General features: G+C 33.0%; 1 protein-coding gene across 5 annotated transcripts in view; it reads left to right on the top strand.

Annotated features, from left to right (window-relative positions):
• Positions 1–19,038, top strand: part of TAF2 (TATA-box binding protein associated factor 2) — an 81,241-nt gene that overhangs the window by 43,777 nt on the left and 18,426 nt on the right. For all 5 annotated transcript variants that reach the window (XM_061171692.1, XM_061171691.1, XM_061171690.1 and 2 more), the window contains 4 exons: positions 1,998–2,191; positions 3,021–3,160; positions 5,543–5,612; positions 11,775–11,884. In XM_061171692.1, the coding sequence (XP_061027675.1) occupies positions 1,998–2,191; positions 3,021–3,160; positions 5,543–5,612; positions 11,775–11,884 (514 nt within the window). The remainder of the gene's footprint in view (positions 1–1,997; positions 2,192–3,020; positions 3,161–5,542; positions 5,613–11,774; positions 11,885–19,038) is intronic.

The following is a 19,038-nucleotide window of genomic DNA, read 5'->3' as shown; positions in this document are numbered from 1 at the left end:
TAAGATTAAATTAGAAATACAGAACATTAAATGCCAAAAAGAAGTTGGGATTTAGGGGTGGGGAGATATTTTAAAAAATTTTAACATCTCATGAATTGGGCAGGAGCATTAAATTCAATATTCTAGATAACTTAGTTTTCAAGAAGACTAAAATTAAATCCCTTTCAAGCCTGGTTATTAGCCATTTTATATGAAAATCTTTTATATATACACATGAATTTCTAACATATATTTCTAATAAATCATATATACATTTATGAAATTTGTCTTCTTAAATAAGTATGCAGAACATGGGTTGAACTATTCCTGATACCAAACGATCATTGTTAAAAACTTCAGTCCGCCTTTGCTGCAGTACGTTGACGTTGATGCCTTCAGTTGTTTTTTTTTGTAGGAAGTTTTGCTGTATGTACTAAATGCCCCCACACACCCCCAGTTGTGTTTCACAAATTATTTATTCTTCACTTTGGGGTGATCAGATAATCTAGCCTGTTCGATTAGGAGTATAGTGTCTGTGAGAATTGGATATGGTCTGAGGGGTAAATGTTAAATATTTTGGTTTTTGTACTTCATCCACATCCCCGTCTCATTTTTAATTTCTGAATTTATTCTGTCCTCTGAATACTTAGTTCAGAAACAGTGGTTAAGTAAATGGTCTTTTGCTTTGTTAGCAAAGTGATTATCAGAGGTAACAATAAAACTATAAAAATACTTGGAGAAAACCTATAAACATTATTTAAATGATCTCTGAATGCAAATGGCCTTTCTGAGTGTGAAACAAAACTTAGAAACCGTAGAGAAAAGGTTGACTGAAGTTATAGAGATTAATTTTTTTAATCATTAGAACAGTTTGAAAACAAAACTCGTCCATGGTGAATACTTGTGGAGTATTTTTTCTTTGGTTTTGTTTGTTTTTATGTGCCTTGTTTTTTTTCCTACCTGGTATTCGAACATAGGAATGTTTAGGGACTGTGCCATTATGTGTGTCAGTCGGAGGTTCTGGCTCCATGGTGGAAGTCAGAAGGGGCCAGGTCTTCTTCCTTTGTCTCCTGGCAGTTTGTTTTGCCACAGCATAATCCCAACACTGCTGATAGAAGTAATTAATTTGCTTGCTCCATGTTCAGATTTCTAGGCTAGAGCATCTGAGTTGCTGAGTTTAAATCAAACCACACTCAGATTGCTTTCAATAAATTGCTTCTCTGGGAATTGACTGGGATATGGATTTAGGAATTTTTATTTGTTTTTTTGGATGGTTTCCTCCCTTTTCTCTGCTTCTCTTGCTAGAACTCCTATTATTTGTATGTCATGTGTTCTACACCAGCCTTCCAACTTCCTTGTGCTTTCTTTCCTATTTTTTATCTCTTCTTTTTTTGCTCAAAATTTTAGGAGTTTTTTTCAATTTTATATTCCAATTTAATTTTTATTCTGATTCTCTGCATATTTCTTTCTTTTAAAAATGTATTATCCTGTTGGAAGGCATATCATTGGTTACTTCTCAGACAATATTAATGGTCGCTTTTGAATCTTTTTCCCTCTACTGGTTTTCTTTTCCTTGTATACTCTTATTTCCTCCAAGTCGCTTTTCCCACTTTGTTCTGGTCTCTCTTCATGTTAATGCTTTCTTCAGCTATCTGGTGACCCTTGGTTGGATGTTTTAGATGAGAATAGGCACTGAAATAGCTGATTTGAAGCTCTGTATTACCAGCAGGATTTGTGGACTGTGGTCTTCTTTTAGAGGAATCTGGCTAGATTACTATGAGAGTGTCTTACATGTAGTAAACATTTGTCACGTAAACTAATGTATTTCTAATTAGTAAACCTCTTTCACTCTTTTTTCCGTTGTGTGACTCTATACAAAGGACGGAATTGAATACTAACCTGAAAACTTGCTTATGTTTTCAGATAAATTATGTTTTTAAGTTATCATATTTTATTTTATTAACTTTTGAATAGAAATGTAAATTCTGTTGTCTTCTCGTAATTATTTTTTGGCTTAGTTTTCAGATAACTATTATCGTGCAGAAATGATTGATGCCCTTGCCAACTCTGTTACGCCTGCAGTCAGTGTGAATAATGAAGTTCGAACTTTGGATAATTTAAATCCGGATGTGCGACTCATTCTTGAAGAAATCACTAGGTTTTTGAATATGGAAAAACTTCTTCCGAGTTATAGACACACCATCACTGTCAGGTATGATGATTCTTCATATTTGTTTCTTAAAGTTATTTGCTTTCATAATTATAAGAGAAATTTATTTGCATAGAGAATTGGGAAATAAAGTAAAAGAAAATAAAACCCTATATGATTCTACCACTCATGGATAAATTATTGCTATTTTGGAGAATGGCCTTCTAAATTTTTTCCTCTGGTAACTATATAAATTTTTAATTATTTGCCATATTGTATATATAGTTTTTATATTCTGCTTATATCATAAACACTTTCTCATGTCATCAGAAATTCTTCATAAGCATTGTATTTGATGTCTGCATAATCTTCTATCCCATTGGGTATAATTTAAACTCTATTATAGTTTATCCCTGTATTGTTAGGCTTCTTTTAAGATTTTTTGCTTCTGTCAACTTCTTTGTATGTATGACTGTCGACAAGTTCTGTCTATTTCATAAGGAGTTCGCTAAAAAAAAGTTGATTTACCCATTCAACATTATGAACAGTTTCAACTTTCCATATATACTAGTGAATAAACTATATATGTATTACTAAAACTTTTGGAGAGAATACTTTAAGTTATATTTTATGCTAAATACATTTTTCTGAAGTGTGTTCCAGTTATAAGTATAATACCTGAAACTGAATTTCCAAAGTTTTGAAATTTGTTTTCTTTCAATAGGGTTTTTTATGGTCATGGCAAAAATTGAATGTTAAAAAATTAAAAAGTGGATTCAAATTACATTAATATTTCAGCTTACTGTTACGGATTAATTTCCAATACCTTGGAAAAAAGTTTAATTTAGAATACTTTAACAAGAGTATTTAACTATAAATACTATTTTCCTAGTTGTTTGAGAGCCATACGAGTGCTTCAGAAGAATGGCCATGTGCCAAGTGATCCAGCTCTTTTTAAATCTTACGCAGAATATGGCCACTTTGTGGACATCAGGATAGCAGCTCTGGAAGCAGTTGTTGACTATACTAAAGGTAATGCTTTAGAAATATATGCCCATAATCATTTTATCAATAGAAAGAATTGTTTACCATTTACTATTTAGTTGTTAGGGTTTTCGTATTATGTACAATACAGATATTTTGATTTTAAATTCTTGACTCACTGATTGAGAGTGTTTGGTAAATGTAGAATTCTTATAAGAATTAGTAAATGAGGGAAAAGAATAGAGTTATAGATAGATATCTTTGGTCTTTCTGAAAAGTTAGTGTATCATTTTATAGCTTTAATTACATGTTATTTTAAGAAATAGAAGGTTTGGGAGAAATTTATAATTACATAAGGATTCAAGAAAACATTTTGTACCTGTCAAAACTCTTATCTGAAAGTAGAGCAAGAGATACAAGTAGGAACTTCGGGAGGGGGATTAGGCATGGCCTTGTGAAGTTGACAAAAAACATAAGGAAAAAAATGAATAAGAGCACACTTCATATTCAAAACATTTTCAGAAATACAGAGGAGAAAGTTAAGGAGATGAAAATGTTTTAAAAAATTGTCATAAAGAATAGAGCAGGTGGAAGAAAAGCAATAATCCCAGAAATAATAGAATACTTTGAAAGAGTGTAAATGAGACTGACCTAAGGTAGAGTCTGATGAAATTTAAAATTTTAAGGTTAAGGAAAAAATGTATAAGTTCCTAGGAATATCAGAACCCAGTTATTGTACAAGGTGAAGGAATACTGTGGCCTGTAACTTCTTCAGAATAAGAAGAGTTCAAAAGGCAGTGAACACAGGCTAACATAATGCTTAGGGAAAATTATGGCCTAAGATTCTCTACTTTGCCAAGTTGTTGTTCCTATAGCCTTGAAGACTTAGAAGTACATTTCCTATGTAACATTTTTAAAAATAAAATTCTGAAAGATAATTTTCAGCTGACCTGGAAATGAATCAAAATAATAACTCGAGATTGATGAAAGTGTGATATGAAAGGCCCAGTGACAAGCAACTATGCCTATAAAATAAAGAGCTAAGCTTAAATATTTGTTAACATGGTTGTAAAATTTAATGCAAATTTCAAAAAAATTCTTAAAAAATAACATATCAATATAAGAAATATGTAAATTAATCTAAAATTCCAGATTATACTAAAATATGGGAAGAATAAAGAAGTTATGATAACATTCTCATCTGAATGTAGAAAGAGAGGAATAGGTGAGGGAAATTCTTTAGTAGATATTGGTTAAGTTTCGCGTGTTAAGTAGAGGAAAATATACTCAAATCCTTATAATTTTTTGTAAATTTCAATAGAGATACTGCTTCTAGAAAGACATTATAAAAGAGTAAGAACAATATAGTGTGTGTGTTATATGTGTTGGCCCAAGTTCAGAAAGGACTGTCATTTGTTCTTCCTTTTTGTTGAGGGTTAAAGTATTCTTTCTTTTAAAAAATGCTGGTAAAAATAAGGATGTTTTCTCACGTATTTCTTGGCAAGAAAAAAAATGTAATCCTGTGTCAGTTTTCAGTTTTATTTTGACTTTTACCAATTTGTGAAATATGGAAATCTTGAGGTCTACCAAATATGCCATTATTCCCAGCCAAGGTATATGAATGATGTTCACTCACATAAATCACATAATATGAAGAATTCATGAATTAGTACTACCTGAAATCAAATAGAATGCTAATATTATGATTTCCAAAAAGAATGCTAAATTAATAAGTGTAATTTAATTGAGAGATGTTTAAGTGTGAACCATAAATCTGGTTCATTAGAAAATGAAAAAATGGAAAATATTAGAAATAAAATTCTAAAAATAAAGCTTTTCAAATCATAAAAGCAATACTTTTTGAAAAGGTAAATGGAAATAGCTAATGAGTTATTTTGTTAAAGTTAATTATATTTATAGTACTAGTTTTACAGTTGTTTCTTATGTTATAGTGAAAAGTTAAGGCTGCTCTTTTGTCTTAAATGAAAGAAACCACTTGGGCAGAAACAGTTTACCATACTGTATGATATAGTTGAGATACCATTGAGTATTGAACCTCTCTATAATTTGATTAAAGCATCTAGAAAAACAATTTAAACACATTTCCATTTAGAGTTAATCATCTCTAATTTAGGGCTCTTAATAAATTACAATTTGTTTTATGTTGTATTTGCTGTTGATTTGCGCCTTAGTGGAAAATATACTCTTGGTCCTGTTTTGTGTTTTGGCTACATATATAGCACAGTACTTGTAAAATTTGCCAAGTGGCCTGTTGCATTAAAAAATGTAAGAAATCGCCTACATCCTTCAACTCTGATTGGAAATATGGCTAAGGCAGAATCCTAAATATTAAGTGTAAACTCCCTATCTGTCACTTGTTTAAATTTGTTATAATTAACAACAAAAGTATTTCTTTATTTTTATTTTCAGTGGACAGGAGTTATGAAGAATTGCAATGGCTACTTAATATGATTCAGAATGACCCTGTACCCTATGTAAGGTTAGTTTTTTTATGCTGTAATATTTTGTTTTTGTAAGTCCTAAAGTAAATAATTTCAGAGCATTATACATGGAACAAGTCTTAATTTTTGAAAATATAGGAATATGTTATCCATTTACTCATGTCCTTTTTTATTTTATTTGCCTTTGGAAAGACATTTTAAAAAATATATTGTTACTAAGGGTAATTCCCTGAATTTTACATGTGATTTCTATTGTAACTTAAAGAAAAGCTTGTGTAACCGTTTTTAGTGCACATGGGGGAAGCCCTTATCCTAAAACCTTTGTATCGATTGATTTAATCTATTTTAAAAGTAAATAAGAGCAGTGTTTTGATGTATCCCATTTGTTCCTTTCTATCTTATATAGAATCTTAATTTTTAATAAATGGATTTAGGATTTAAAAATGGAATATGACATTGTTAAAAATTTAGAAAATAAGGGATAATAAAAGAAAATCCTGGTCCTGACATGGTAACTATTTTCATTTTTGTATTTTCTTCTTCATTTCCTTCATTTCTGCTGCTTTCTTTGGCAAAGTAGGATATTTATAGTGTATTCGAGCAGGACTAAAATTTTTACCATTTCTGCCGTCCTTTCTTTACACCTAGTAGACTCAAATTTGTGTTCATATGTTGTAATAATTCAGTTTCATAGAATGAAATTTGAAAGCTGGAAGATAATTTAGATTTTAGCTATTCCAACTAGAAATAAGAACACAGACCTAGAGACATTGTCTTCTTCAACTTTACACATCAGTTGGCAGATATTTTTCATCTAAAAAGGCATACAAATAAACTGTGCCTTTTAACTTCACTGAAATGCATCTGAGCATGAAGAATCCATGTAAGAGATTTCAGCTAACTGAAATCTATATTTCAGTGTTTTAAATGATGCTTATTAAATAAATATTCTTTGTACAAAGTTCTTCTCTTTGTATTTCATAGTTCTTGATTTGTGATCTGAATTGTATTTTAAATAATTTGTCCTTGTTATTGATGTGTACAAGGGGTAAGGTTGACATGGACAAAACTCTCATAATCACCCATTCTGAAGTAAATATTCATATAAAAGAGAATAGGCAGGAAACCAGCCTCATCTCTTTATCTGGCAGAGCTCATGCATTTGAAAGTTTATAATAAGATGCTGCTGATGACAAGTAGGGACAGAAAGTATAAATACAGTATAAATAAAGCTTATCGTGTATTCATTTATGTTTACAATTCACATCAAGAACTAACATCAAGGCACATATTTCTTTTTTTTAAAATTAATTAATTAATTTATTTTTAACTTATTTTTATTTTTGGCTGCATTGGGTCTTTGTCGCTGTGCATGGGCTTTCTCTAGTTGAGGCGAGCAAGGGCTACTCGTCCTTGTGGTGCACAGGCTTCTTGCTGCAGAACACAGGCTCTAGGCGCGCGGGCTTCAGTAGTTGTGATGTGCGGGCTCAGTAGTTGCGGCTCGCGGGCTTCAGTAGTTGCGGTGCGTGGGCTCAGTAGTTGTGGCTCGCGGGCTCTAGAGCGCAGGCTCAATAGTTGTGGCACACAGGGTTAGTTGCTCCGCAGCATGTGGGATCTTCCCGGACCAGGGCTCGAACCCGTGTCCCCTGCATTGGCAGGCAGATTCTTAACTACTGCGCCACCAGGGAAGCCCCAAGGCACATATTTCTGAAATCTTAAAATTGTGTTTTGAAGATCATTTTCAGCAGATTATAATATTACATAATACTTGAAGTTATATTTCTAAATTATATACTGTACAGTCTAAATGATTGCTTTTGAAATGTGGAGCTATTAATGTCATTCAAATTTTAAGAGCACTGTTATTTACATTCTAAACTGAAGATCTGTATAAAGATATATTTCATGATTATATTTGATGTGTTTACTTCATAAGTGATGTGATTCATTTATATCACGAATAGGGAACCTCTTAGGCTTTACTTAATATCATCTAGGCCATAGTTATAGTTAAAAAAAGTTCAACACGTCTTAAAAAAAGTCTTTAATGGCAGTGAATGGTCACAGGATAGGAGTGTTACCACATCAGCAGTTATTGTATATGTGTATTATTTGGTGTCTTGGGATATCTGTCTCTATTTTTGTGGGGGTTTTTTTTTTTCTCTATTTTTTATGCTTTGAATAGGAACTCTGTCCTTTTCTCTTTGTCCCCATCATTACCTTTTCTTTTCTTTCTCCCTTCCTCCCTTCCTATCTATTTATATTGAGGTGTAATTGACATATTAGTTTCAGGTGTGTAGCATATTGATTCCATATTTCTATGTTTTAGAAAATGATCACCACTATAAGTCTGGTTAACATCCATTACCATACATAGTTACAGATTATTTTCTTTTGATAAGAACTTCTAAGATCTATTCTCTTAGCAACTTTCAAATATGCAACACAGTATTACTAACCATAGTCACCATGCTGTATATTACCTCCCCATGACTTATTTATTTTATAACTGGAAGTTTGTACCCTTTGACCCCATTGACCCATTTCACCACCCCCCAGCTCCCGCTTCTGGCAACCACCAGTCTGTTCTGTTACTTTTTCTTAAACTCGTTGAGTAGCCATCATATAGAACTGCTATATTCTGCTGTGTTAATTGGATAGAATTCTTAATCTTAAAGGTAGGTAAACGTTTCTGTTTCTGTCTGTCTTAAAATCAGTGACATTCGTCTCTCCTGCTCCCAAAAAAGTGTTTTATTTTTATGGCTTTTGGTTGATTTTTAAACTCCTAATAGTAAGATGGCCATTAATAAGAATTAAATTTTTTTTAAAATATTGATTTTAAAAATTTCTGTCTTTATTATTATGTATATCACAATTGCTGATTTTTTTAGAGTTAGGTAAAGCTCTGAAGAATTTGGGGGCTGAAACCTTAAAATTTAGAGGAAAGAAATTAGTTACTTGTAATTACTCCTTTATGCTTTAAAGCTAAATTTGAACACCATTTCTACAAGGATACTTTCTTGACTACCTGCACTAGGTTAGGTCCCTCAAGCCACAATTGCCCATAAAATCCTACAGTTGTTCCTTTACTCAAGTACATACATACTTCTATGTATGTGTATTATTATAGTTTGATTTTTTTTGTTACTGCTGTCTCCCCCATGAGAGTGTAATTTTAAAAAGACAGGGACCTTGTCTCCTTTTGCCACTGTATGTCTGGTACATAGCATGATGCTTTGCATATAGGTAATTAAATACATGTTAAACAAGTGGTTGGAGATAATTTTTTCCCCTTCTAATCGTATATATGTTTAACTTAATTCATATGTTAAAGAAAAGTGATTTTATCTCTGTAGTGACAACTGTATGTAGAAAAAAACTTTAAGCTGTTTAATTATTTTTAAATGTTTGGGAAAGTTCTTGGTCTTTTATTTGGGTTTGATGTTTTAAATGTAATAATAGGGTTGTTGGCTTTCCTTGTATAGTCTTCTCTCAATAGAAGATTTTCAGGGCTTCCCTGGTAGCACAGTGGTGAAGAATCCTCCTGCCAATGCGGGGGACATGGGTTCAAGCCCTGGTCCGGGAAGATCCCACATGCCGCGGAGCAACTAAGCCCGTGCGCCAAAACTACTGAGCCTGAGCTCTAGAGCCCATGCTCTGCAACAAGAGGAGCCACCGCAATGAGAAGCCTGCACACCGCAACGAAGAGTAGAAGCCTGCTCACCGCAAATAGAGAAAGCCCGTGCACAGCATCAAAGACCCAATGCAGCCAAAAATAAATAAATAAAATAAATAAATTTAAAAAAAAAAGATTTTCAGATTGTAAATCAGTTCTTTATTAGGATATCTTAAGAATTTAAGTAAGTGTGCTTTGGTTGGTGCATTGTTTTTAAAACAAATGAAATTTACATTTTTGAAAATTACAGTTTCCTTTCAATGGGAATAACTTAAAATGCTCATTCAGATTTGGAAAAATATAAACTCACATTAAGAAGACAACTTAAAAATAGCGTATAATTATTTCAACCAGAAGCAATAATTCTTAACATTTTGGATTATTCCTTTCCGGTCATTTCTATGCATGTATATTACTTTTTACATTAATAGGAAGAACTTATTAAATATATTTACTTTAGATTTGGGTAGGATTATTTTAAAGATGACATGGAATTATCTTCTCATGTTGGAATCAAGCATGCATATATGATCACAATGTATCAGTTCCTCAAGGGACACACTTATACTCAATGCCTTTTCTCCAGAGAGATTTTGAACATTTTTCTGTTTTCGATTTGACTGCATTTCTTATAGATAGTGATTGGCAATGGGATTGGACTAGTCCACCAAGAAATTTGTCAATTGTTTAGGGAAATAGTGTGATGTTTTTGCTGCCATGAACATGGCATAAACCCATGATTTTCTCAGGATTTGCTTCAGGTCTATCTGAAGTGTATGCTTATTGTGAATTTTGTTTAATCTCTGAAAAGTTAAGCATAAGATTCTCATTTTCTGCCCTTAAACTTTATCTCCTCTGAGTATTGCATTGAGTGTTTAGTCACTTATAAATACTTCCTTGTGAAAGCCTTTCTTCTATCATCTAAACTTTAAAGAAAAACAAAACTTTTTAAAAAATGCTTAATTTACTAAAAGTAGTACACATAATAATCATTATTGCTCTTTTAATTATAATTTCAGAGCTATCCCCAGAGTACCATTTACAATTCATTGGCATGGCTGTAAAGAGTTTGTAATGATCTGAGTAAATACCATAAAGTTTTATTTGTGGGGCCCTACCACTTTGGTATTTGGGGTAATTGGGGAAGCAGCCAGATAGAAACTTAACTTTTCTTCTTCATGCAAATTAAAAGTATTAACATTAACATCTTCTAAAGAAAAATCCATCCACATTTTAAACGGTGTTATTTACCTGTAATACCGATCTATTCTTACAAACAGAAATTGCTCATAAAGATATGAAAATATCTTTACTCATAAAGATATGAAAATATGGATATGAAATATCCATAAGGTATGTATCCCCTTTCGTATTACCTATGTATAAATTGCATTTCACTTTTGGTTCTCATAGCCTTTCAATAGTCTTCAGTCTTAAAATTTCAAATCACAAAAGGATGTTAACAGTGAAAGTCACATCTTTCAGTTTTACAGACATGATATTGAAGCCAAAAGGGGTTAAGTGACTTAAACTACAACCTTGCAGTTCTACTTTCCTCCCATCTTTTTTTCAAGTACAAATACAATTTGATCTCTTACCACTAAATGTAAAAATTTCCCAGGTTCACCTTCTTTAAGGTCTTGCTAACCTAAACAAATATAATGACCTAAGTTTCTTTCATCCTTAGTTATACCCAAGCCTTCCCTTATTCTGAGGTCTTGAATTTCTCAGACCTAGTCCTAGACCTGGCTTTTATCCTGAATGCTAGACTACTAGACTGCTGCTGTGGCTTCCTTGCTTCTCCTTTTCTTTCTCTATTCTTTTTTTATGGTGTCTCCTGCTCGTAGCATTGGGCATTTGTTTTTCAAATTTTGTTTTATGTGTCCTATTTTTCAGAAGAGTCCATAATGTGTTTGGGTAGCCTTTCATGTAAGATAAAAACTTCCAATAGTGGAGTTTAACTCTTACCCTCTGTGAGGATACTTTTCTTAATTGACTCTTTTAAACTTCAGCTTATTTTGAGGAAACCTTTTTGCAATCTCCATATTTAAAATAGTGCTGCACATTTTCATGCTTTGCAAAGTTACTATAATAATAAAGTTTATATTTTATTGTCTCAAATGTAGACTTCTTGGCCTACATGTGATTTTTTTTTTTTTGCCTCATTTTAACATTTTTATATTTACTAACCAGTCTTTTTTGTAAACTTTTCTAAGAAGAGTAAAATGTTCATTTTAGAAGTGGGATAGGAAATGTTGGTTAGGAATATATAGAGTCAGGTTTTAGAAGACCTCATTGTACCCTAAGGCACTTTTAGAGAGAACAAATCCACCAGAATTTTTTAGTAAAAAAACAATAGTAAATGTTTAGAATGCAACATAATGTCTTTTGAAATGGAACTAAACTTAAACACAAAGCTAGATGTCAGAAGAGAGACGATAAAATAGGAAGGAGGAACTGCAGATAATTTTCAAAAGTTTTTATTTAATGGTTAGCAAAAATTTAATTTTTCTTTATCTTTCAGACATAAGATTCTAAACATGTTAACTAAGAACCCACCATTTACTAAGAACATGGAGTCTCCCTTATGCAATGAAGCTTTGGTAGATCAACTTTGGAAACTTATGAATTCTGGTAAGACAGCAATGGCTTTAAAATTTTTTTTATTACTGGGGTATTTTCATTTTATAACAGGTTATCCATACTTAAAGAACTGTGGTTAATTTTTGTCTTTTTTTTTTTTTTTTTTTAAAGGAGAATACTTACCTTCACAGTGGTGGCTGTGATTACATTTGCTAAGGACATAGACACTCACTTTGCCCCACAGGGTGGTTGAGGAAACAAAAATATTAATTTATGGGAAAGTGTCTCAAATGTTTAAAGAGCTGTAGACATGAATTTGCAAATATTATTGTTATTTTTATTTCAGAAGGTTACAGAGGGTTGAAAAAATGTCTTCTCACCTCTTTTCCCTAGCCTCCTAGTGGCCTTTCCCAGAGGTAACCAATTTCTTGTGTATCCTTTTCAGAGCAGTACATATTGTTATTGTTCTGCACCTTGGAGATCATGGTATCTCATCACAGTTTTAATTTCCATTATTTGAGTGAAGTCAAGAGGCGGTTGGTGCTCCCAAGCATGAGCTCTGGAACTAGTTTGCTGATGGTTAAGTCTCAGCTGGATGACTTACTCTCATTGTGACTTGTCTGAGCCTATCGTTTTTCATTTTTAAAATGCAGGTGATGATGATACCTACTTCTGCAAACTGAAAATTAAATGAGTTCATATTTGTAAAGCACAGTAACTAGTTCATATTATGTGCTCAAAAATGTTGTTATACTAACATAGTAATGATATCATTATACTTCTCATGTGTGTCAGCTATTTGTAGTTCCTTTCATGTAAGTCATTCATATTCTTTGCCATTTTTATTTAATTGAATTATTGGTCTTTTCCTATTGACTTCTAACTGTAGTATATATGTAAAGAAAATTTGCCTTATGTCTCTGATATGTTGAAATTGTAATACTGGTTTTGATTTAAAATTCAATCAAAAGCTAGGCTGAAAAGTGTTTTGCTTAAAGATAAGTTGTTACAGATAGATGGTGAGGGAGCAGTGGGTATTCATTCTAATAAATATGTCACTTTACCTTCTTTCTAGAATATTGGAAAATAACTTGCCCTGCCTATCTTATTAGTGACTGCTTCACTGAATCACAACTAAATACCAAGTTCTGATTCTTTTTCAAAAATTATTTAATTTACTATCACTGAGATGTTGTGGTTGTATAACTTCTGTCCCTCAGTTTCATAATCATAGTCCAATACCCCCAAGTAAAGGCACCATAGTAGATATTTCATTGAAATTTAATAAAATTGAAAATAGAATGGCCCTTGTTCTCACAATATTCAGAAAACAACACATAATCCAGTTTATGTCGATATTGCCAAATTATTATTCTTGTATTTTCCCTAATACCTAGAAGAATAAGTGCTACTGTTTACATAATGTTTTATATTTTGCTACTTGTGGTTACCTTAAAGAATGTTGTGATTACTGTCATTTAGATCCAGGGGATGAGCACACAAGTCCACAAACTTGTAAAGGATCATTCAGTAGTTAATATGTGGCACAAACTGTACTGTGTTGAATATATTCTTAATAAGAATGCATGATTCCATGGTTGTGATGGATTACAACTTTGAGGAAAGCATAATGAAGTACAAAGAATTCTCATGTCACCTTCTAGGGAAGATTTCATGGACAAAATAAATGTGTGTTTAAGATTAATGAGACAATCTCTAAAACATTTGAAGCCCATTGGAAAATTGTGGTTATACAAACTCAAGGTCTGATTGATGTTTAGTATTTATTTTTGATAGTGTTCAGTATAAAGTACAGTTACTGCTTCAGTTTGGAATTCTCTGTGCCAATAATCTAAACAGAACAGATCAATGAGGCCATAGTCATAAACAATTTTTTGCTTGGTTCTTCAGATAAATAACTGGGAACAATATGAACAGTGGGAGTGGCACAAATAATTGGGAGGGTTTTTTGGTTTTGTTTTTCTTTTTAACGTTTTTGGAGAACATTGGGCATTAGGGAAGATTGATTAGAAGGTTGCCCATTTCCCTTCCAATCCTGGGCCTCTGGGATACATAAATGAATCTGATCTAAGAAATTCCTTTAAAGTTTTTTTTTTCAATAATAAGTAATATCATGTTGCAGAGTTTGTCTGGACAAAATAACAAAAAAGGAAAATACTATATAATGTCATTATGTCTCCACTGTGAAGATTTGAGTGTTTTTGGCCTTTAGGGAAAAAAATTTCTTTTTGTGTATATGTGTATGGACATAGTTGTAGTTGTAGTGAAGTTTTTAAATTGCATTTTATCATGAGAATTTTTCACATTGCTATATTATCTTCTTAACAGTTACTGTTTTAAGAAATGTTAATGAGAACTCAATTGTAACAAAAGGAGCTAGAGCATCATCTAAGTCCCCATATCCTGCTGAGCTCTGCCTGCCCCTTACTCCTTATTGAGGTTCCTGGGTTATCACGTCACTTGAGATAAGCATTATCTTTTTTTTTTTTTTTTAATTGATTGATTGATTGCTTGATTGCTATGTTGGGTCTTCGTTTCTGTGCTAGGGCTTTCTCTAGTTGTGGCAAGCGGGGGCCACTCTTCATCGCGGTGCGCGGGCCTCTCACTATCGAGGCCTCTCTTGTTGCGGAGCACAGGCTCCAGACGCGCAGGCTCAGTAGTTGTGGCTCACGGGTCTAGTTGCTCCGCGGCATGTGGGATCTTCCCAGACCAGGGCATGAACCCGTGTCCCCTGTATTAGCAGGCGGACTCCCAACCACTGCGCCACCAGGGAAGCCCCGAGATAAGCATTATCTTGATTTACATATGGAGAACAAATAAATTGTGGGCGATAGGGATTTAATTATATTCATTTATTTTTGTCCTGTTCCAAGGTGGATTTGAGAGGTGTTGACTTTGCTTAGTTATAAAATTTTTGAACTCATTTAAAATATATGGAGACGTATCATGGCAGTTAAGGAAGGATCATCTTATGAGATGGTCATCAGGTACTCTTGAGGAATCAAAGTTTCTTTGCTTACTTAGCTGGTTTCAGAAACTTTTCAATAAGAGATTAATTGCAGTAGGATATGTAGAAACAGGATTTAGAAAATTGAAATTAGTTTGAAAGTAAGATGAACTAAGAAATCATATTTGTGCTTTTTAAAAAATTGATATATCATTCAATGACTGTTAGTAATACTCTTTTTAGAAATGTACTGTGGGGATTTTAATGGCTCTGTGCCAGAAGGAGGGTTCTCAGACTTCTACTCTCAAGATGCCGGGACTGCCAGGTCTCTGCACTCTGCCTGCTGTGTGGTAGCTCCACTTATCCTTGAGTTTTGGGCGCTACTCACGTATCTTCCTAACAGTTTTTGCTGTGAAAATACACACACACACACAAACACACACACACACACAACTATAGATGTATGTACACATGCATACTCATATCAGATATCTTAACTCATTCACTGGTTTAATTTTCCCATATAACATTTTCTCCCCACCATTTTGTTTCTAAAATTTTCAAAGCTTAGAAAAATTTAAAAAATGGTATAATGAATAACCATATATTGAATATTTTCAGCTCTGTTAACTAGTTGTTAACATTTTACCATATTTACTTTCTCTCTTTTCACTCTCTGTGTGTATGTTACAAACCCTCTTTTTCTGAATCATTTGAAAATAAGTTGCCTCATGATACTTTTCCCAAAATACTAAGCGTATATTCCTAAGAATAAGGACATTCTTCTACTTATACACAATACCATTATCACACTCCACCCCAATATATATCCCATATTGAGGTTTCCTCCGTTGTCCCCAAAAATGTCCTTATAGTTCCCATACAGCTTTTAAAGTAATAATCCTCCACAGAAAGTAAAACATTTTTAAAGAGAAACATCTTTCACATTATATAGTCTTCATCCCTCGTTGCTTAAGAATCTTAAATAGTTTTATTTTTAGTTAAAAATATTACATTGTCCAGGGGCAATTCTTTTTAAGGGTATCAAGCATTAATTTATTCACCAGTTATTTCTTGAGCACCTCCTGTTTGCCACTGTGCTATGTTTTTGCATACAAAGATGCCTTTTGCATTAACTTAGTATAATGGAAAGAGAGACATAGGAAAAGATAAACTATAATACAAACAGGTAGTTGCTAAAATAAAGAGAAGAGCAAAATACCCTGGTCACCTGAAGAACAGAACTATGAGCCCTGCCTGGAATGCTGGAATATTCATGGAGTGGTGATATTTGAGCCAGCTCTTGAGGAATGAATGAAAAAGAGTTTGTCATAGGGGAAAGACATTTTAGGTAAGAGAATTAATTATATGTAAAACCTTTGAGTTCTGAAAGGGTATTTGGAAAATAGTGAGTGTTACCTGGAAATATAGATTAGGATCCAAAAGCAAAGGGCCTCAGGAATTTGTGTTTTATCCTATAGGCAGTGAGGAGCAGGTGGAATTATGACCTGTCTGACTTCTGTTAGCTGTATGTATTTTTCTGCACACTGAAAGAAATCATTTTCCTTTCCCAAAGAAAAATGTTTCAAAATTCAGAATATATGAGATCCTACCTTTTGTAGCTTTTAGGTGAAATACTGGATTATAGCTCAACATGACAGTAATTTAAAAAATTCATTAAAAAAATAAAAACCTAAGAATTAGAAATCTTTATTGGTGCTATTTTTTTTTAAAGTCAGTATAGTGTTTATTTCCCAGTTATAACAACTGCAACAGGTGTAAAGTCATTCTTTATAAAATTCACAAATCAAAGTACTGAACATAAAATACAAAATTCAAAATTGTAATCACAGTAATAAAAAATGTTAACTAATTATAATATAGTAATTTGTTTAAAATAATTACACATCATTCTTCCATGGCAAATAAATTTATTACAGCAATTCCAATATTTATTTGTAACTGTGTCTCATCCTATAGAATTGGCCGCTGGACTAGACTACGTTTTTTGTAATACTGTAGACCTTAAATCATGTTTAATAGATTTTCAGTTTGAGAATAAATTCTCCACTGGCACTGATATTGACAGAGTTACATGTAAACTGACAGCCAGATAAGTATTTGGAACTGTGTGCAGTAAATTAACGCTGCATGATGATGTCCCATCAATATGTTATTCGTTAGCATGTTCATCAGTAAATTTCAGTTGTAAATTTTTATGTACTTGTACTAATTCATTTCTACAGATTTCAAAGTATATATGTCATCTAGAACAGAGGTCAGCTAACAGTGGCTCTAGGGCCAGATCTGACCCACCGTCTGTTTTTGTACAGCCCATAGGTTAAGAATGGCTTTTGCATTTTTAAATGATTGGAAAAAATGTTAATAGTATCTCATGACACCTGAAAGTTTTATGAAATTAAAATGTCAGCATCCACCAGTAAAATTTTATTGGAACACAGTCCTGCTCATTTGCTTACGTATTGTCTATGGCAGCTTTTACACTACAGCATCAGAGTTGAGAAATTGAACAGAGACCAAAAGACCCACAATGTCTAAAATATTATATTTTAAAATGTAACTACTTTCTCTGGCCTTGCCTGCTTAACAATGCCTTTTTTTCCCCTTAAGATAATAAGCATTCATTGAAGAGATACTATATCATCATGAAGGAAATTTTAGCCATTACTCCCAAGCTACTCTTCATTGTTTGGCACTTCACTGTAAGAATGACATAAAAACATTTATGTAATTATTCAGAACACTGAAGGCTATTTATTTACATCATAACTTTTAATGTTTGAAAGTTTATAGCTGCGCTCTAGGGGGTAGAATGAAGGACTACTTAAAATTCAGTTTGGTAGGATTTGCCACGTTTCTGAATAAGAAAGTAAACAATTTTGATATTAACATCAGATTTCAAAGTTCCGCCCCTCTGTTTCTCTCTCCCCCAAACCCTTCCTCTTAGAAATAGGAATGGTGGAAGAAAATGAAAACATTTTTATTAGACATAATTCATTTTTTTGTCAAAAATTATATATGTAAACGCACACATGAATATATATGAAATTTGCTGTGTTTTTTTTACTTTAGTGTAAGATGGACAGAAAGATCAGGACAGAACTACCATATGGCAGTCATACTTGTGTGGCCTAGCTGTACAAATTTTTAAGCTTCTGTCATCAATAAGGAGTGCTGGGTTTATTGAAAAATGTCCTGGGGAATTCCCTGGCAGTCCAGTGGTTAGGACTCTGCACTTCCACTGCAGGGGGCACGGGTTTGATCCCTGGTTGGGGAACTAAGATCCCGCAAGCCACAGGGCGCAGCCAAAAAAAGAAAAGTGTCCTGAAAATGGTGGCTTTTAAAGTGAGCTTTCTTCTTAGGAGCTTTTTGGCTTGATCAGCTTTAATGTCAATTGCTTCAGAAAATGAAGTGATGATCTTTTTTAAGATCAGATTTGTTATTTGGGGGATTTGTCTTTAGATACTTTGTGATTTGAATAGAGAACATCCACACTGAGCATTGTTCTTCTGATTCAGGTAAGCAGGGCTGGTCCCAAAGTATAACTGCTAATGAGACCAGAATGGACAGCATTTTTACCTGAGAGGAAAGAATAATGACTTGTTTTTTCGTATATATGAGCATTCCTTGCCATATAAGTGATTGTGTTGGGAGGGGTAGCTAGAAGATTAAAGAAGGGTCTTCAGAATGCTATCACTGAGGGTAGAAATCAGGAGCTCTTTCAGGGCTTATTTCTCATAGAATTGGTTGATTTGGAATCATGGAATTTTAGACCTGAGAGGACCTTAAAGATTAAGTCAATTGCTCTCAATTTATAGCCTGGGGAGCTGAATTGCCCAAAATCACAGAGCTAACTAGTAAGTAAGCAGAAGTGTTTTTTCCGACTATATTCCACTGTAAAGTGACAACCATTTTAAGATTTTATTCCATGATTTTGAAACATGATGTTCTCATTTTATTTTTCTGTTTTATAATTTTAACAGAAGTACTGCTTATTTTTTTAGCTCCCTCTTATCAGCCTTAAATTGTAATATTTATAAGTCAGTTTTTTGTGAGGAAAAAAACATTTAATCAAGGACTTCCCCCAGGAACAGAAGAATAATGCTCATTCCTCCATACAAATTGAAGGTCTACCAAAACCTTTACAAATCCAAAACCAAAAAGCCCACATAGAAATAAAAAGTAACAAAAACCATATTCTAGAGGTTCAGTGCTT

Source organism: Eubalaena glacialis, chromosome 17 (genome assembly GCF_028564815.1).
Source record: "Eubalaena glacialis isolate mEubGla1 chromosome 17, mEubGla1.1.hap2.+ XY, whole genome shotgun sequence".
NCBI classification, from domain to species: Eukaryota; Metazoa; Chordata; class Mammalia; order Artiodactyla; family Balaenidae; genus Eubalaena; species Eubalaena glacialis.
This window is presented reverse-complemented; position numbering and strand designations above follow the sequence as displayed.